Source organism: Pongo abelii, chromosome 2 (assembly GCF_028885655.2).
Source record: "Pongo abelii isolate AG06213 chromosome 2, NHGRI_mPonAbe1-v2.0_pri, whole genome shotgun sequence".
Taxonomy (NCBI): domain Eukaryota; kingdom Metazoa; phylum Chordata; class Mammalia; order Primates; family Hominidae; genus Pongo; species Pongo abelii.
Window position 1 is genome coordinate 109,889,980 of NC_085928.1, and position 20,510 is coordinate 109,910,489.

Sequence of the window (20,510 nt, forward strand, 5' to 3'; positions counted from 1 at the left end):
TTTTGAGATAGAGACTTGCTCTGTCACCCAGGTTGGAGTGCAGTGGTGTGATTATAGCTCACTATAGCCTTGAACTCCTGGGTTCAGTGATCCTTTCATGTCAGCCTCCCAAGTAGCTAGGACTACAGGCATGCACCCCATGTCTAGATAAATTATCTTTTTTTTTTTTTTTTGTAGAAACAGGGTCTCACTATGTTACCCAGGTGAGTCTTGAACTCCTGACCTCAAGCAATCTTCCTACCTTGGCCTCCCAAAGTGCTGGGATTATAGGTGTTAGCCACTATACCTGACCATAACATTTTTTTCTTTTCTTTCTTTCTTCTTTGTATCATATTGAGACAGAATTTTGTTCTGTTGCCCAGGCTGGAGTGCAGTGGTGTGATTATGGCTCACTACAGCCTCAACTTCCCGGGCTCGAGTGATCATCCCACCTCAGCCTCCAGAGTAGCTGGGACTACAGGCATGTGTCACCATGCCCAGATATATATATATATATATATATATATAGTATTTTTTTGTAGAGATGGGGTTTTGCCATGTTGCCCAGGCTGGTCTCGAACTCCTGAGCTCAAGTGATTTGCCTGCCTCAGCCTCCCAAAGTGCTGGGATTACAGGCGTGAGACACTGTGCCTGGCCAATAACTTTTTTGATCAGCTATAATTATTTGTTTTTTAATGATTGCTTTAGCTATAATTTTTTTATAAAAAAATTATAAATGTATAATGTTTATACATTTATAAAAAAATTATAAATTTATAATGTTTTTTAATGATTTGATCAGCTATAATTATTTGTTTTTTAATGATTGTTTTTTAATGATTGCTATAGTGTATGTCTTTAGCTTATTCGTCTACCTTCAAGTGGTATTATACTACTTCCTGTACAGCAGTGGCATATAGCAGTGGTTCTCATTTGGGGTCAATATTGAGAGATATTTTTAATTGTCATGACTGGGGGTAAAAGCCATTGATGCTGCTAAACATCCTAGAATGCTAGGATAGCCCCCGCCACAGAAATTATCTGGTCCAAAATGTCAACAAGGCCAAGGTTGGGAAAAACCCATATTTCTATCAGGTGTCATTTTTCTTTTGCCTAGAAGACTTACTTTAACATTTCTTGTAGTACAGGTCTGTGAGTGATCCATTATTTTAGCTTTTTAATGTCTGCAAATATGTTTTGCCTTTGTTCTTGAACAATATTTTCACCGGTCTGGAATTCTAGTTTGGCTTACTCTGTTGTCCAGGCTGGAGTGCAGTGGTGTGATCATGGCTCACTGCAGCCTTGAGTTCCCGCGTTCAAGTGATCATCCCACCTCAGCCACCGGAGTAGCTGAGATTACTAGTTTCTTTTCTTTCAGTACCTTAAACATGCCCCCCCACTCTCTTCATGGTTGCATTGTGTCCAGTGAGAAATCTGTTGTGATCCCTGTCTTCTTCTCCATACATAATGTCTTTGTCCTTGGTCATTTTATTTTTTAATGTTTTGAGCAATTTAATTATAGAGTAGTTTTCTTCACATTTATTCTGTGGCTTACTGTTCTTCCCTACTGAGACAGTCCCTTCTGAGTACTCTACCTAATGCACAAAGCAATGCAGTGTTTTCAGTTCAGCTTGTGAGAACAGTCACTATTCCTGGCCATATTTCTATGCCTGGCACCATTCCCTCTAATCCTTTGGGATGGTTCTTTCTTTGGCCTCAGATAAGTTTTCCTCATACGCCAATCAGTACTCTGTGGACTATCCTAGGGGACCCTTCAAAGATCCCCAGAATTCTCTGTGCAGGTCCCTCTCCTCCAGAATTCTGTCTTGTGAACTCTATCTGCCTTGGTCTCCTTAGATTCTCAGTTGTCTCTTCAACTCAGGAACTTCATCAGACAGCTACACCTGGGTCTCCCATCCCTGTGTAGCTGTCTGGTAACTCTCTCAAGACAATAAATTAGGACATTTGTAGGGTCATCTCATTTGTTTCCCATCTATCAGAGATCATCATATTTTGTTGTTGATGCCCAATGTCTTAAAAGCCATTATTTCATCTATTTTATTTGAGATTATTTCAAGCAGGAGTATAATTCTGGTTCCTGTAACTCTTCTATGACCAGAAATAGAAGACTGTCCTTCAGTTTTCTTCATGTCTAAGTATTTTCCCTTTTTTAAATTAAGTTTTCTTCTTAACCCAGGAATTCTTTAGAAATGCATTAATTTCCAAATGTATTTTAATTTGACTTCTATCTTAATTACTTCATGTTCTGTGCAGAGGGCATTGTGCCGCACTGTCCAGATTCCTCTTCAGATTTTCTTCCTGCAACCACCTCACTAGAGGGGCAGGCCAAAAGCCCTCAAATGTCAGCCTTCTCCGGGAACTATCCTCAGCTTTAATCCACCTCACCCACTTAAAGCCCAGGACAAATCCCACAATCCTCCTTGCTGTCTTCCATTGCTGCTGGCTGACTTTTTTCTAATGCATACTTTCACTGAGGGTGTAGCCCTGTAAGCATCCGGGCTTCTTGTGGAGACCTCAGTTCCAACTTTCCACCCGTTGTAAGCCCAAGGACTCAAATCCTCTTCTGCATGGCTGATAAAATTCAAGTCCATTGGATACCAAATCACCAAACTGCCTCTTGGCAACCAAAGACACCATCTACACACTTACCTTTCTAACTTCCATTTCATCTTCATTTTTGGCTCTAAGGATTTATTTCACTTTCTTGAAAATACTTTAAAAGGACGTTTAAATTTTATTCAGAATTTCTGTGTGTTTGTAGCCAAAGGGCTTTATGAATACCCAGCTTGCCATGTTGTTTTATTCTTTCTTTCTTTCTTTTTTTTTTTTTTTTGAGATGGAGTCTCACTCTATCACCCAGGCTGGAGTGCAGTGGCGCAATATCTGCTCACTGCAACCTCTGCCTCTCGGGTTCAAGTGATTCTCCTGCCTCAGGCTCCCAAGTAGCCGGGATTACAGGCATGCGCCACCATGCCCGGCTAATTTTTATATTTTTTTAGTAAACGGGGTTTCACCATGTTAGCCAGGCTGGTCTCAAACTCCTGACCTCAAGTGATCCGCCTGCCTTGGCCTCCCAAAGTGCTGGGATTACAGGCGTGAGCCACCACATCTGGCCTATTGTACTTTTTAAAAACATGCTAAATTCTGTGGTTAAACTAACTGCAAATGTGACAGCATTTTCTTTCTGACTCAGTTAAGTGCTAATTTGTCATATGATTGTACAAGCTTTGGTATAAGTCTCAATAATTTTGTAATTTGTCACAAATCTTCTGTGGGAAGAGTCTTCTGTTCTTCCAAAGGAAAATGGATAATCAGTATAAAAACAGTCAACAGTCATGTAAAGAGTCAAGGCTCCTCGGCTGGACACAGTGGCTCACACCTGTAATCTCAGTACTTTGGGAGACCAAGGTGGGAGGACTGCTTGAGGCCAGGAGCTCAAGATCAGCCTGGGCAAGGCAACATAGTGAGATTCCTTCTCTACAAAAAAAAGAAAAAGGAAAAAAGAAAAAAACCTCAAGGCTCCTAATGGAAAATTTTATCTGATACCCATTGCAAAGTTTTGTTTTATTCCAAGGCCCCACTATAGATATGCTGATTTGGTGGGCCTGGGAAATTTATCTGTAGGTGTAAAATTACCTCTTGTGAATCCCAAACTTGGAGTCCACTAGCCTTGGTTTCAGAGACTGGTTACAGCTTTTGTATGTCTGTAATCCGTATAGTCAAATTGTGCCATCTGGATTTGAAATAATCAGAGAGAGGAATGGGAACCAGTCAGGTCCTGTAACTATGCTGCACAGAAAGGAGTCTGCCATCTCTTTTTAACCCTCTCAAACCTACCTTCTGGAGCAGAGAGGGACTTCAGAGAACATGGCTGGTTTTTATACAGCCATCTGAGGTCTGCATAGCAGTAGGGATATGAAGCACGTGTGTGGCCAGAGAGAGGGTAAGGCACATAGCCCTCTCAAGAAATAACAGAAGGAAAATTTCTAATGGCTAGAGAGTGCTTACTTATATATCACTAGTGTGAAAATTACAAACTTCTTGTAGTGTTTGAATGAGAAACCAGCCAGAATCACTTCTTTATTCTAAAAACAGCCACTATGATGGTTAATATTAGGTGTCAACTGGACTGGATTCAGAGATGCCTAGATGGCTGGGGAAGCACTGTTTCTGTGAGTGTCTGTAAGGGTGATGACAGAAGAGAATGACATTTGAGTCAGTGGACTGGGAGAGGAAGACCCACCCTCAATGTCAGTGGGCATACCTAATCAGCTGCCAGCACAGCTAGAAGAAAGCAGCCGCAAGAAGGGGGATAAGAAGCTTGCTGGGTCTCCTGTCTCTTCCCATGCCAGGTGTTTTGCTTCCTCTCTTCCTGCCCTTAGACATTCTAGGTTCTTCGGTCTTTGGATTCTGGGACTTGCACCAGCAGCCTCCTGGGGGTTCTAGGGCCTCTGGCCTCAGACTGAGGCTGCACTTTAGTTTCCTTGGTTTTGAGGCTTTCAGACTTGGACTGAGCCACACTACCAGCTTCTCTTTTGCCAGCTTGCAGATGGCCTATGGTGGGACTTTGCCTTAAGCCAATTCTCCCTAGTAAAATCCCTTTTATATATACATATATGCTATTCATTCCATCCCTCTGGAGAAAGAACCCTAATATAGCTACTTAAAGAAAAGCAGATTGAACTATTTTTTTCCCACTCTGAACAAAGAAAGTAAGCAAAAAGAAAAAAAAATGATATTTATAAGAACAGCAGATGTTTATTGAAGGAATTATCACTACTTCCTGCGAAACAATTTCATGACTCCAGTTTTATAACATCAGAGGCTATTAAAGACAGTCTGGCAACTAAAAACAACCTGACAATATGGGCATCTTTTAAATTTTATATTAAATGGAAAAAACAATCAAGAAAGGAAGTCTTGCTGAGGGTACAGAGCTGCAATGAAATTTAGTCTTAAGGGATTTAGATTCAACAGCTACTAATTAATCCTAATTACTCAGTTACTTAAAGCTGTTTTTTACTTCAATTTTCTTCCAAGTAATACCTAACACAGGACACACCATCTATGAAAAAAGATTTCTAAGTCCAGGGTGACACTTTCCTCTCTAAGCAGAATTCTTTGTCTTACATATTGCCCTCTACTCAAGGCTATATAAAATGAGATTTTCGTATTTTCCTCTCAAGTAAAAAGAGCATATATATTTTTATTCTACACAGGAGCAATTCTATATAACCAGGATGTCTGTGGCTAAAATTATTGCCTCCTTATATTCCTCAGGAATATTCAGGGTACTAAAACTGTAAGTGAATAAATGTGAGTAGACAAGAAACCAAATAACAAGAATGAGCAATACACAGTAGTTTACTGATATATATTTCAAAAGCACTGGGTTGGGTTTTTGTGGGTTTTTTGTTTTGTACTGTTTTGTTTTTGAGACAGCGTCTTGCTCCGTGGCCTAGGCTGCAGTGCAGAGTTGTGATCATAGCTCACTGTAACAGTGAACTCCTGGGCTCAAGTGATCCTCCCACCTCAGCCTCCTGAGTACCTAGGACTACATGTGTATGCAACCATGACTGATTAGAGCTGAGTTTCTGATGGAGAAGACAGAAGAAATGGCAGTACAGAGAGGTACATGAGTTGAGAGACACATAAACTAGCAATTGAGGAATGCAGAGTAAGCACTGCCCTTGGGGAACAGCCAGGTTTCCACTGGAACAAGAATGTAAAGAAAACACATTCATTCAAGACCAGCCTGACCAACATGGCAAAACCCCGTCTCTACTAAAAATACAAAAAATTAGCCAGGTGTGGTGGCAGGTACCTGTAATCCCAGCTACTTGGGAGGCTGAAGCAGGAGAATCGCTTGAACCCAGGAGGCAGAGGTTGCAGTGAGCCGATATCGCGCCATTGCACTCCAGCCTGGGCGACAAGAGCAAAACTCCATCTCATAAATAAATAAATAAATAAATACACACATAAATAAAGCCAGGCGCGGTGGCTCATGCCTATAATCCCAGCCCTTTGGGAGGCCGAGGCAGGTGGATCTTCTGAGGTCAGGAGTTCGAAATCAGCCTGGCCAACATGGTGAAACCCTATCTCTATTAAAAATACAAAAATTAGCTGGGTGTGGTGGCAGGTGCCTGTAATCTCAGCTACTCAGGAGGCTGAGGCAGGAGAATTGCTTGAACCTGGGAGCTGGAGGTTGTGGTGAGCTGAGAGCTGAGATCACGCCACTGCACTCCAGCATGGGCGACAGTGCGAGATTCCGTCTCAAAAAAAAAGAAAAAGAAAGAAAAAGAAAACACATTCAAAGAGACAGTTCTTGGTTTCCAGAGGGTATTATGAAAGGGCTTGAAAGGATGGTAAGAGCTGCATGCCTAAACTCTGACTGAGGTAAAAGTTGGTAACCCTGGGAGACTCCTGGAGAAAGGTGGGTGATCAGTTCAAATTATAGCTGAATGTTTATCTGAAAGGATGCAGGGACCCATTGTAAAATGTTTCTTCCTACAGCTCAAGGCAGGTATTAGCCTAGAAGATGGGTGATGGCCTCCTCAAGAGACTATAATCCTCACCTGCCTGGGGCAAGAAATATGAAGCACTCCTATATTCACATCTCTGGGTATGAGATGGCATCATATCCTTCCTTGAGATACACTCTTGAAGATCATAGTCTTCTAAGACAAAAAAGAAAGCCTATCTAAAGAAAGAGTTTTAGGCACTATGACATGGTGGTGAAAAAATGTTTTGGTCAGAGAATATCTGCTCAGCAATATATAAAGCATCAACAATTCTGCTCAGGAATGATATACCAGGCTTGTCCCATGAATGCTGCAAATCTGTTCCAGGCCCTCCAAACCCTGCTTGGAATGACCACGCAAAGGACTATTATATCACAAATTATGTGCAAACCACTATCCTATCAAAATAGGACAAAATCAGTAATTTTTTTTTCACACAAATATACAACCTTCACCCTTCACTTCTTTCTTTCCAGTAACAGCAAGAAAGAAATATATATGCCTTAAAACTAAATTGCGAGGTACATAGATAGGCCATAAACCCCATTCTCAGAACACTGATAGCATCTTCCCTATAAAACCATGGTCAAATATCAAATAATTGTTAGATACAATCACCTTTCATAGAGGCAGCTACCTGGGAACGCCAACTGGTCTCCCACTCACATACAGAACCACCATGGTGGGCAGAGGCACTTTGGTATAATGAAGAAAGCATGAATTTCAAAGTCAGATCTGAGCTCAAATCCTGGCTCTGACAACTTATTAGCCAGTCACCTAACCTCAATGACACTCAATTTTCTTGTATAATAGTGGGAGGACTAAATAACATATTATCAAAAATTCCCCAAACACTAATTCACTATGTGTATAAGACAGATAGCAGTGGGTTTAGGGATTCACTGTATACACAGAGGAATGGCTGAGTTAAAAATAGGGAGATTCTAAGTGTTTCAGATTGAGCTAAGCACTTAAAATGTTTTAAATATTGGTGGAAGATGGGCTAAGATCTTCAAGGAGGGCTGGTCATAAAGAAAGGCAGAGGAAGATAGAAAACATCTGTTGTATTGATTGCTCAACACCTCTCCCTCCCTTCTTCAGGGAAAGATTTTTCTCAGTGACAAAAGGAAGAAACGAGATGAGAAAGCCTCAAGTCCTTTTCCACTTCCCAATCTGAAGGAGTTGTGTGAAGGCAAGATGCAGCTGTGGCCACTGTCTTGCCACCATGAGGTTATGAAAAATGAAAGTCAATATGCTGAAAATTATGGAGTTAAGAGAGAAGTTTGATGAAGTGCTGAGTTGCCAAACCAAACATAGCACTGCTTACCTCTAGATTTCCCCTTAAGCAATCAATCAATGTTCTTAAGGTCTAGGCTGCTAGTACTTGGTATTCTGTTCAATACATCTGAAAATATCCTAAGTACTACCTTACACAAAAATTATCTTTAATCACTCTCCCTAAAGTGTTTAGAAACACTGCTACAACGTCCTATACTTAAGATTTTATCATTTACCATGTGTCTGGCTTATCATACATTTCATGCATTACTCACTTAATCCTCACAACAACCTTGTAAGGTAGGTAATTGTTCCTTTTTTACACACAGGTCTGAGGCTCAGAGCAGTTAAGTGACTTGTCCAAAACTGACAAGTTAGTTCATGGTAGAACTGGGGTTAGAACATGGATCTCTCAAACCCCAAAGTTTGTACTTTTAGCCTTTAAACTCTATATACCATGTGAAGGCAGAGTCTCCCACTAGTTTTATATTAATTGGTGACTGTATCTGAAGTTTTTGAGTCTACAGTTGTTTCAATTTCATTTTTTTCTGGTTGTGTAGACATATATTGAAAAGATGAAGTCTAGGTAGTTCTCCATCATCTGCAGATCCTTCCAGAACTGTGGGAAAGGAGGGTTCAGTGAATTTTTGCTGTGTTCTTTTAACCTAACAGTGTTACTATATATTTTGTTGACAACTCTAAAGTCAGCTTGTCTTAAAACTAAAAAGGACAAAGGATTGGTGTTTATGATTTTACTAAACAGGAAACATGCTCTAAAAGGAAGGGACTTGCTTGCGGTTCCACTGCTGCTAAATGCCAGTGTCAGGGTGCAATCCCAGGGCTTCGGGCTCTATATACTATGCGCCTTTCATAACACTGCTGAGTGAAAATAAGCATGTCTTCATCACATTTAAAAAATACTGTGCTTTTTTTCTTGCATATAAAATTAGTATGTTCTCATGTAGAAAATCTAGAAAGCATAGAAAAGTATACAGAAGAAAATAGAAATCACCTATAATCCTATCGCCCAGAGATGATCACTGTTAACATTTTGGTTTACTTCTTTCTCAATTTTTCCTATGCATAAATTTTTTTTAAATTTTGGATTGTAAGTCGTTATCTTCCGTCTTATCCAAATTATTTCCCCATGGCATTAAATTGTCTTTAAAAATGTTTACAATGGCTGCAGAACCATCATATGGATAGCTCATCATTCATTTCAACCCTGTAATGTTGAAAATCTAGTTTTCTTCTTTCAGTCATACATGATGCTGTCATGAACATCCCTTTCATTAATCTTTGTCTACTTCTAATTATTTTCTTAGAAGTAGAGTATGATTCTTAGAAGTAGAGTTAAAGTTGATAGTAAAGAACTACTTTTTAGAAAAGCAGCAGTCAGCCCTACTACCCACAATATTTGTTATTTATGAGGTTTCTTTCTCCTCATTATGTTTCCTCTGGTGTTGAATAAGCTGTGAACTATACCGATAGGCTTTCCCACACTCACTACATTTATAGGGTTTCTCCTTAGTGTGGGTTCTCAAGTGTAGAATAACTTGAGAAGTCTGCCTGAAGGTTTTCCCACATTCGTTACATTTATAGGGTTTCTCTCCAGTGTGAACTCTCTGATGATCAACAAGGTTTCGATTAGAAGTAAAAGCCTTCCCACACTCATTACATTTGTAAGGTTTCTCTCTACGATGAAGTCTCTGGTGTTCATTAAGGGTTTTCCTTAAGATGAAAGTTTTTCCACACTCATCACATTCATAAGGCTTCTCTCCAGTGTGAATTCTCTGATGGTCCATAATCTTTGTATTAGAACCACATGTTTTCCCACACTCCTTACATTTGTAAACTTTTTTTCCTCTGTGCATTCGCTGATGTTGAGTAAGGTTTGAACTACGGCTAAAGGCTTTCCCACACTCAATACAAGTATAGGGCTTCTCTCCGGTGTGAACTCTGTGATGTGATATAAGGCCCGAACTCCGACTAAAGGCTTTCCCACACTCTTTACATTCATAAGTTTTCTCCCCACTGTGGATTCCCTGGTGCCGAATAAGATGTGACTTTCCACTGAAAGATTTCCCACATTCACTGCATGTATAGGGCTTCAGTCCAGTGTGGATTCTCTGATGAACAACAAGGTTAGAGCTATGACTGAAAGCTTTTCCACACTCCTTACACTTATAGGGTTTCTCTCCCGTGTGGATTCGCTCATGTACTGTGAGGTTTGCACTTTGACTAAAGGCTTTCCCACACTCAGTACATACATACTGTCTCTTTTCAGCCTGAACTCTCTCATTTGTTGCAGGGTCATAGCACTGACTATTGTCTTTTTCAGATTCTTGGTCACTCCCTTCTGTGAGTACTTTATTGTCTTTAACTGTCTTATGTTTGAAATTTCTTGTCTTTCTCCTCATTTTCTCCTGCTTGGAACATACCAGTGTCCTCTCTAGTCTTCTCTTTCCCTTCAGAGGAGCCTTCTAAATTTTGACTTCCTGGGCAACGTCTCTGTGGAATTCTCTTGAAAGTATGTATGATTCTGATTTTTCAGGAATGATGCTTTGGAATTAACTCCTCCTCAGTCCCAGTTTCACCATCTGACAGGAGAAACAGAAATTGCACATGTCACCTATTCTCTGTACGAGAGGAAGGAGATCTATCCATGGAAAAGATGTGGTAGACATATGGAAGGGTTAAGTGTTCAAGGGCAGGGGAACAGATCAAAAAGATGACAAAAATGAAGTTAAACATAGAGGCCAATGTAAAGGCTTATGGAAAGCCAGGGGCTGAGGGGAGCCCAGCAGGTCCAGCATCAGAATAAGCAATGAATCGTATAAAATCTACCCTAGTTCCTTCCTGCCTCATCCTCTACTCCCTGAATTGGAGCCATCTAACTCCTTTTTTTTTTTTTGAGATGGAGTTTCACTCTTGTTGCCCCAGCTAGAGTGCAATGGCACGATCTCGGCTCACTGCAACCTCCGCTTCCCAGGTTCAAGCGATTCTCCTGCCTCAGCCTCCCTAGTAACTGGGATTACAGGTGCCCGCCACCACGCCCAGCTAATTTTTTGTATTTTTAGCAGAGATGGGGTTTCACTATGTTGGCCAGGCTGGTCTTGAACTCCTGACCTCAGGTGATCCACCTGCCTCAGCCTCCCAAAGTGCTGGGATTACAGGCATGAGCCACCGCACCCAGCTCAGAGCCATCTAACTCCTAATGGCAGGCTCAACTATAATCTGGTCCTAGAAAAAGTGAACTGAAAGATGACTAAACTTTAATTCAGTTTGGCTTTTAGTTCTTGCTAACCTATTTCCCTAGTACTAGTGATACTGTGGCCAGTATGTAAAAGGTGCTCAAAATGGTATTATAGAATAGCAACCAGGATTCTGTCTTAGGTTGTGAGTAGGATTTCATCTTTTGCTCCAGGTCCAGGTACTAGACCCCAGTCTACATCCTTGCATGTAAACCCTGTCTTGTTAAGTGGTGACACAATTCTTCCAATATTGAGCCTAGTCACATCGTAGCCTACTTCATAGGGGCTGGCCTGTAGTTGGATCCAGTTTTTTTTTTTTTTTTCCTGAGATGGAGTCTCACTCTGTCGCCCAGGCTGGAGTGCAGTGGCACGATCTCGGCTCACTGCAAGCTCCACCTCCCAGGTTCACGCCATTCTCCTGCTTCGGCCTCCCGAGTAGCTGGGACTACAGGCGCCCACCACCACGCCCAGCTAATTTTTTGTATTTTTAGTAGAGACGGGGTTTCACTGTGTTAGCCAGGACGGTCTCGATCTCCTGACCTCGTGATCCACCTGCCTCGGCCTCCCAAAGTGCTGGGATTACAGGCGTGAGCCACCGCGCCCGGCCAGTTGGATCCAGTTTTATATGCAAGTGTAGTCTGTCTGCTTTTCACCATGCTGTCACTCTGACAGACTGAGACTACTTAAGGGGTGAGTCTGAGAGGCTAAATTGGGAAAGAAGGTTAGTTAAAGCATGGCAGATGAAACTCTGATAGGACCTTGCATGGCATAATAGTAAAGTATCTAAGGATGGCAAAAGCGTCAGAGTAGGGGCAGCATAACCGAGAGGTGCCAATACATGAAACCAAACATCAGAATAAGCAGGAATTTCCCAACTGGTTTGACGTGAAACTCTGGACATACAGGTAACCATGGCAGACCTTAGAGGGAGTTGGGATGTAAAAGAAAGCAAAAAGATAACTACATGATACTAACACATGACTATGCTCCTTTATAGACTTGCCCATATGTATATTGTTAGACAATTAAATATATGGTAGATATTATTTTGCATCCTACTTCTTGCAGTTCATTTCATTTATTTTTTAGTTGATAAAAAAGTATATATATTTATGGCATACAACATGTTTTGATAAATGTTTACACATGGAACAGGTAAATCAAGCTAATTAACATATCCATTACTTCACATACTTATTATTTTTTCATGGTAAGAACATTTAAAATCTCTCTTAGCACTTTTCAAGTCTAAATATGTTGATATTAACTGTAATTACCATGTTATACAATAGATTTCCTGAAATTATTCCTCCTAACAGAATTTTTGTATCCTTTGACCAACATCTCCCGAATCCCTGCCTCACTTTTTTTTTTTTTTTTGAGATGGAGGCTCACTCTGTCGCCCAGGCTAGAGTGCAGTGGCGCAATCTCCGCTCACTACAACCTCCGCCTCCTGGGTTCAAGCAATTCTCCCTGCCTCAGCCTCCTGAGTAGCTGGGATTACAGGCATCTGCCACCACGCCTGGCTAGTTTTTGTATTTTTTAAGTAGAAATGGGATTTCGCCATGTTGGCCTTGAACTCCTGACCTCAGGTGATCCACCTGCCTCGGCCTCCCAAAGTGCTAGGATTACAGGCATGAACCAATGCGCCCAGCCTCCACTTAATTTTTTAATGCATATTTTTCCACATTGCTATTTAATCTTCATATGATCATTGAATTCCTTGTAATTTACTTACCATTTTGCTAGTGTTGGACATGTCTGTTGTTCCCTGAAGTTAACTACTATCAATAATGCTATCATAATCTCTTTATACACACAAAATTTTCTTCCTATTAAAATATATTCCTAGGACAAAAGTTCCACAAATGAGTTAATTGGGTCAGAAGGAGTGCACTGTTGTGCAGTATTGCTTGTTGCTATTCAAAAAAGTTTGATGGGCTGAGCATGGTGGCACATGTCTGTAATCTCACACTTTGCAAGGCTGAGGCAGGAGGATCGCTTGGGCCCCAAAGTTTGAGACCAGCCAGGGTAAGACAGGGAGGCTACATCTCTACAAAAAATTTTAAAATTAGCTAGGCATGGTGGTGTGCACCTGTAGTCCCAATTACTCAGGAGGCTGAGGTGAGAGGATTGCCTGAGCCCAGGAGGTCCAGGCTGCAGTGAGCCCTGATTATGCCACTGCACTTCAGCCTGGGCAACACAGCAAGACTTTGTCTCAAAAAAAAAAAAGTTTGACCAATTTCCATGTCCCATAGCTTTCTGAAAAATGGAGCCACGCTTTCTGGAGAAGGGAGATAGCAAATGGTGGTACTCGAGACTGGCAAAAAGATAACTGCACATATTCGAGTTCACATCTCAGAAGTGCGGGTGGCCACTGATCATACACAGGCACATACACACAAACTCATGCCCAAGATAAGAAGGGTAGGAAGAGAGAATGGTGAGGGAGGGTGGATTCTTGCCAGGATCCTAGGCTCACTCACATCCAGCTGCTGCTACCTCTCCTAATCATAAAGGATGAAGCAGGTGGAGAAAACAGTGCAAAGCCAGGGGACTGCAATGCAGAGCAGTAGAGCAAGTGAACTCACCTTCAAAGTTCTGTGAGAAAGCTGATAGTTTTTTCTGAATTTCTTTTCAATTTCTAATCTTCTCTGGAACTTCTCTTTTCTTCATACATTTCTTAAACTCATAACTAATGAGCACCCTACTCTGTATATATCCCTGTTCTGGGTCTAACACAGGGAAAATTTAAAGAAGCATTGTCATGGACTGAATGTTTGTGTCCCCCTAACATTTGTATGTTAAAGCTCTAACCCCCAATGTGACTGTATTTGGAGATGGGGCCTCTAAGGAGATAATTAAGGTTAAATGAGGTCATAAGGGTGGCCCCTCATCCAACAGAATTAGTGTCCTTATAAAAAGAAACACAGGAAAGTTCTCTTACATGCTCTCCCTCTCTCCACACACATACACATAAAGGCCATGTGAATACATAGCAAGAAGATGGCCAGCTACAAGACAGGATGAGAGTCCCCTACCAGAAACCGAAATGGCGAGGCACATGGATCTCACACTTCTAGGCTGCAGAACCATGAGAAAATAAGTTTCTGTTGTTTAAGCCACTCAGTTTATGGCATTTTGTTATGGTAACCCAAGCAGACTAATACAAGCATGAAATATCATACTTCCCTTAAAGAGCTTACAATGGAGTAGTATGGCAAAACAATAAGAGAGCAAATTCAAATTTACAATTTATGCAAACAGGAGATGAAGGGGACTAGGGGAGGGAGGGAGCAATTACCAAGGCATGGAATGATGGAGAAAATCATTTTAAAAAGGCAGAATTTAGGCTGAGCCCTGGAGAATAAGCAGTGTTTTCTCAAAAAAAAAAAGGGCACAGGTTGGTATACATGAAAATAAATGGGAGATCATAATATTATATAAACTTCATGTAGGCAGGGATTTTATTTTGTCCGTCCTGCTTACCCTGTATTCCTAGCACTACCACAGTCCCAGGCACATGGTAAGCGTTCAACATTTTTTGTTGTTGGAATGAACAAATGAAGAAAGAATCAAGCTGCCTGAAGTGATTCCAACCAGAATACTGAAATTACAAGATGAAAAATATGGATATAAACTGATGGTCAAAGGGAAACCAGTTCTAAACAGAAAAGTGAAATCTATCCTTAATTTTCTTTCTCCATTCTATATTCTTTTTTGTACCTTGCTATTCTCCACTCTTGTTATTTTCCTTCTTTTTCTCACTTAACAATACAGTTTTTCAAGCATTACCATGCACTTCCCCTAGTTCCCATAGTTCCTCCTCTACCACCTCCCAGAACATTCACGTTTCTCTCAGCTTAATGAAATGGAAAACAGAGGAGAGAGGCAGCTGGGATAACCCATGGGGAGTAAATTGAGGGAAACAGAAAGTAAAGAATCCAAGAGATGTCAAGTAGGGCAATCATATATCCTGGTTTTCCCAGAATAGTGCTAGTTTAAGCCTACTATCCCAGCATCATATTTAATAGTGGCCCCCTTAACTCACAACAGTATCCCCATTTGGATAATAAATTTTGCATTACCCTACCCAAAAGTGAAATTAGGATAAGAACTCTTTAGGAAGATTAGCCCAGATGGATTAGAGGGGGTTAAAAAGAAAAGAGGAAGGGAAATGAATTAGGAGACAACACTTAGTAATGCAGTACGGGTGAACACTGGAGGATCTGGCACATTGTAGGTACCCAATAAACGTTTGTTGAATGAATGAATAAATGAATAAGATACCAAGACCCTAATCCAAGATGAGAGAACAGAGAACAATGAAGTCTAGCTATTTTCAGGAATGCATCCAGATATATAACGCACACATCCATATTCCTTTGAATACAGAGGATGGACTGAAGGAAACAATCCAAGGTCATCAGATCCATGTCTGAATATGAAGAATGGTAGTGTCACTAAGCAAGATGGGGACACACAGAAACATTTTAGACAAGGGGAAGAGGAATATATCACAAAGGCAAATTTGAGAATGGTAAGACAGAGAGGACAGAGGGAGTCATGAAAATGTATAAACTTACTGAGGGTTGGGCACGGTGGCTCACTCCTATAATCCCAGCACTTTGGTAGGGTGAGGTGGGAGGACTGCCTGAGCCCAGGTGTTTGATCAGCCTGGGTAAAAATATTTTAAAAAGTGAGCCTGGTGTGGTGCCATATGCCTGTGGTCCCAGCTACTTGGGAGGCTGAAGGAGCTATGATCATGCCGCCACACTCCAGCCTGGGAGACAGTGAGAACTTGTCTCAAAATAAATAAATACATTTAAAAAATAAAAAACAGATAAGCTTACTGAGAAAGGGATTTGGGTTAGAAAAGTGATATCATTTAGATGTTCCTTCCAAATCTCACATTGAAATGTAATCTTCTGTGTTGGAGGTGGGCCTGTTGGGAGGTGACTGGGTCATGGGGGAAGATTTCTCATGAATGGCTTATCGCCATCCTCTTGGTTCTGTCCTTGTGATAGTGAGTTCTTGTGAGATCATGTTGTTTAAAAGTGTGTGGTATCCCTCCGCCTTGCTCTTGCTCCTACTCTCACCATGCTCTGCTTCCTCCTACTTCACTTTCCACCATGAGTAAAAGCTTCCTGAGGTTTCCCCAGAAACTGAACAGACGCTGGCACCATGCTTCCTGTACAGCCTGCAGAACAGTGAGTCAATTTAAACTCTTTTCTTTACAATTTACCCAGTCGCAGGTATTTCTTTCTTTTTTTTTTTTTTTTCTGAGACGAAGTTTCACTCTTGTTGCCTAGGCTGGAGTGCAATGGCGTGATCTCAGCTCACCACAACCTCCGCCTCCCAGGTTCAAGTGATTCCCCTGCCTCAGCCTCCTGAGTAGCTGGGATTACAGGCATGTGCCACCACGCCCAGCTAATTTTTTGTGTTTTTAGTAGAGACGGGGTTTCTCCATGTTGGTCAGGCTGGTCTCAAACTCCCAACCTCAGGTGATCCGCCCACCTCAGCCTCCCAAAGTGCTGGGATTGCAGGCGTGAGCCACCGCGCCTGGCTGGTATTTCTTTATAGCAACACAAGAACAGCCTAACACAAAGGGGCAGGTAGGGAGAAAGAGAAATGCACAGCAATGCACTGTAAGAAAGCCCAGGGTGGTGATGGAGGAGCTGAGGAGGAAGCAGGACCAGACAGGAGATCAAAGAGGGCCAAATGAGGAGAGTTTGATCAAAAAGAAACCTATTTGCTCCCTTCTGCCTGATTGGATAGGAAATTCCCTCAGAAATCCTGGAAGAATTCCTAGGTACTAAGGAAGTAGGGTCTTGGCTGGAGAAGTTTGGAGGGAAACATGAGGCTATGGGCCAGTAGGACACTAGGGGTATCTAGGCAACTGTACAGAAAAGCAAAATCTCAGACAGCCAGTGAATGTATGAGGACTGATAAGGCCCTGCAGATCTCTAACCCACAAATCTCTGAGACTGGTAGGTAAGTGTTCTAATCCTAGGACCACCATCCATTTCAGGCTGTGAAAAATACATAAAAGGTAGAGAGAGAGAGAGAGAGAGACAGAGAGAGGCTTTACTTGGAGGCTGTCTTCCTTTAATTCACCAGCATCATCTGCCTGTTCAAGTCCCTCTAAGCAACGGTTACATGGTCCTTGGTTATTGATTAGGTGCAATGGAGTAAGGAATAAGAGGAAATACCTGAAAATAAATTCAAGGGATGGATAAGTGAAATGTAAACATTGCAAGAAAAAAAAAAGAATTAGAAGAAAGGCCTAAGCCTCAAGGGAAAGGCTAACACCATGTGAAAAAACTGATATATCTGACACATAAAAATTTCTGTATTCCAAAAAATGCCATAACAAATCTATAAAATAGAGTTTGCCTTAACTGGAATTGCTTGTGTGTATGTCTGTGTCCATCCTCAAATGTATACATTAAGCTCTATGCCCTCAGAGAGCAGATCCCATGAGATTTGCCTGTAGATACCACACAGTGTCTGACACAGAGAGGGCTCAGTCAGCGTTGTTTGATTTGAAATGGCAAATTAAACAAGTTTAAGATTCTAACACCTGGAGTGCACATAGGGATGCTGAGAGCCAAATCCGCACATCACTACTACCATCCCTCTTCTACATGTTTGTCCTTTTTGTGCTTCACATTATCTGGGAAACACCATAATGGTGTATTTGCATTCTTGGCAATTCTGTCTCAACAGAGCCATCCCAGGGACTAAATTCCCTAAGAGATTGACCTGGTCCCACTATTTAGAGACTCTCAGTATGTCAGAGCTGGAAGGAACCTCCCAGTCTATCCAGTCTTATATCCAAATGTACAGAAGGAAAACTTGGAACTTAGAGGAAAGCTGGGACTCAAATCCAAGTCCCATGACACCCAATTTTGAGTTCTACTACATCACCCTTATTCCCATCTGAAACAAAACTCTACTCCTCAAGGTCCAGAGGCCCCCTGCCCACTTCAGTGCTTTTCTCCTGTTTGATAAATACCACTGAGAGAAGCTCCCTTTCAACCCTGGTGCCCACAAGCAGGATTCCTGTGCCCAGACTAACTTCACAATCTAGGCCTCACCTGCCCAGGAGAGAATGGAATGACTCACCCATATTCCTGTGCACAGCAGCCTTAATCCAAAGGATCTGCACAGCACAGATCTTGCCTGATTTCCTCCTTGAGTTCAGTGAAGAAGTTCCTAAGAGGGTCTTGAGTCACTGTAAACAGATATAAATGACTGAGTTCTCTGAGCCCTGAACTCCAAGTGGACACTCAGGGCAGTGTCCCATCTTTGGTAATTTCCCTTCCTATGGAACTGTGGGCAGTAAGAAGGATCATTTCCAGTGTAAAGATGAGGGAATGAAGCTCCTAGGGACTTAACGACTTGCCCAAGGTCCTATAGCTAGTGAGTGATTAAAAAGCCTTCTGTGTCTTCAGGAAATCCTAATTCTATCACACCACAGCCTCCCCTTTTCACCCGCTCCATTGATATCTAAAAGCTTCCATATTCTCATCTAACTGCAAAATACAATGCAGTGGAGAACTTCTTTGCAATCCAGCTTTCCACAGAAAGTCTGCACAAGGGGGATGAGAGGGAGAACTTTGCTGAGTCAGGTGTCTTTAGGAAGACAGAAAGAAACAAGGCTTTAAAAGAACACTAGAAAAAGAATGTTCCTTTTTTCTGTTTACCCATTTCTTAGGATTACTAAGCCTCAAATATGTTTTGTGTTTCCCCCTCCAGATCCCCAGGCTCTGCTTCTAACCCTTCAAGTTTGTTTCATTTCTCCCCTACTAGAATTTAGTTCTGCCCTGTACACAACCATAACCCCAGGACCTAGCACACTACTGGGTTAGTGCTCAATAAATATTTGTTGAATGAATGAATGAATGAATGATTGAGTAACCTTGGCCAAGACTCCGCCCTCTTCTCTGGGCCCCAGGTTCCTCACTGGTAACGGGAGGGATATTGGACTGGTGAATTGAGTCAAACACTCGGGCTGTGGAGTCCTCTGAGAGCCTGGGCGGGACTCGACCGCTACTACCCGGACGGCCCACTGCCTAGGAGCGGGGACGACACAGTGCTGTCACCACGGCCAGCCTGGTCCAAGCGAGCAACTACGAGGAGTCGGAGACTAGAACCAAGACAAAGGGGCGGCACTGAACGAGAGAAAGGGGAGGGCCACAACGACCCCTTGGCTGCCGCGCCCATCTCAGCAGTGGGCAGCCGCAGAGAAGCCCTGGCCTCCGGGCTTGCGTCTCCCACACGCTCCCAGAACCCAGCCCGACCCCCCACGCCACACTGTAGAGCACCCCTCACCGAAAGCGCCAGACCCACACCTTGAACAAAGCGCAGATGGAACTGCGTCAGCAACTCCCGCTAACTCCCAGCCTGTTCCTCCGGCCCTTCTAGGCTTCATGAGGTTTCCACATCTCTGTGCCCGCGGGCTGGAGTCCCCCCGCCCCTCAGAAGCCCCGCGCGGTCGGCCGACGCTCTGGCCCTGCCTCCCTTCCGGGCTTTGCCCTATCATTGGATGGAAGGGCTTGGCGACTTCAGCCAATGTGAGGAGGGCCCTAAAGTAGTGGCAGCTGGGCAGGGGGCTTGGTTAGGGCGGAAAGAGACCGAGCAACTGGGTGGCCAGGCTGCCAGCTTCAGGCTGAGACTCCCTGAAGTTACACCCCCAGCTCCGGTTGCTGAGCAGAGAGGTCATCTTTCCTTCCACAGATCTGGGTCATTCAGCCTCAAAGCCAGGATCAGCTATGGTTTATTGGCAGCACATGAAAAGACGTTTTGGGTGCCTACTATGTCACTCACTGTTCCAGGCGCTGCGGATACAGTAGTGAAGAAAATGAACTCTTTGCCCCATTGAGTTTACATTCTTGTCGAGGAGACAATGATAAATATGTAGAACGTAGTAGTAAGGGGAGAGAGGGAGTAAGGGGAGAGAGGGAGATAGTGGTGGGACTATTTTATAGATGACAGGAGGGCAGAGACAGGAAGTGGGCAATTGAAGCATGTGGCTATCTGGGGAAAGAGTATTCCCATAGTGGGCCATTAGGAGCAAAATTCTTTAATCAGGAATAGGGTGGAGAGGTGCACATTTAGGACCTTGTAGACTATGATAAGGGCTTTGGATTTGCTGTGCATAACAGCTGGAGGGCTTGGGGACAGAGGAACAACATGATCTAACTTTTTTTTCCCTTACCACATATTCAAAGACTCGTTAGCTATGAGACATGAAAGAAGCCAAGAAGCCTGTTACTATAAATTCTGTGAATTCTTTGCTGTCTGTCCTTAACCATTCTAATATAAACCTTGCATGAGTTTTGCTCTTTGACTTATATTTTTAGTTTGCATTGGCTGTCCTGTTGAGAACAGTCTGAAGGTGGGTAAGAGTAGAATCAGGGAGATTAAGAGGCCATTACAATATTCTAGATGA

At 42.5% G+C, this 20,510-nt stretch overlaps 1 protein-coding gene and 1 long non-coding RNA gene across 8 annotated transcripts in view; one reads left to right on the forward strand and one right to left on the reverse strand.

Moving 5' to 3' along the window:
* The window catches only part of LOC134761014 (uncharacterized), a 29,664-nt gene extending 21,720 nt beyond the window's left edge, over window positions 1–7,944 (forward strand). Inside the window, exons 2-3 of the long non-coding RNA XR_010139208.1 lie at window positions 6,514–6,622; window positions 7,623–7,944. This is a non-coding gene — a long non-coding RNA (uncharacterized LOC134761014). The remainder of the gene's footprint in view (window positions 1–6,513; window positions 6,623–7,622) is intronic.
* ZNF660 (zinc finger protein 660) lies at window positions 784–19,506 on the reverse strand. Of its 7 annotated transcripts, none has more exons than XM_054550949.2 (4): window positions 19,391–19,443; window positions 18,978–19,205; window positions 18,182–18,290; window positions 784–10,399 (listed from the first exon to the last, which is right to left on the reverse strand). In XM_054550949.2, exon 4 carries the CDS (start codon window positions 10,217–10,219, stop codon window positions 9,224–9,226), a length of 996 nt encoding a protein of 331 aa, XP_054406924.1. In that variant the 5' UTR covers window positions 10,220–10,399; window positions 18,182–18,290; window positions 18,978–19,205; window positions 19,391–19,443; the 3' UTR covers window positions 784–9,223. The 7 variants fall into 7 exon arrangements, with proteins under 7 accessions (XP_054406924.1, XP_054406926.1, XP_054406927.1 ...); XM_054550951.2 differs by lacking the exon at window positions 19,391–19,443 and adding an exon at window positions 17,145–17,265 and having other exon boundaries at window positions 18,978–19,367; XM_054550952.2 differs by lacking the exon at window positions 19,391–19,443 and adding an exon at window positions 13,645–17,265 and having other exon boundaries at window positions 18,978–19,367.
* Window positions 19,507–20,510: the final 1,004 nt, after the last annotated feature.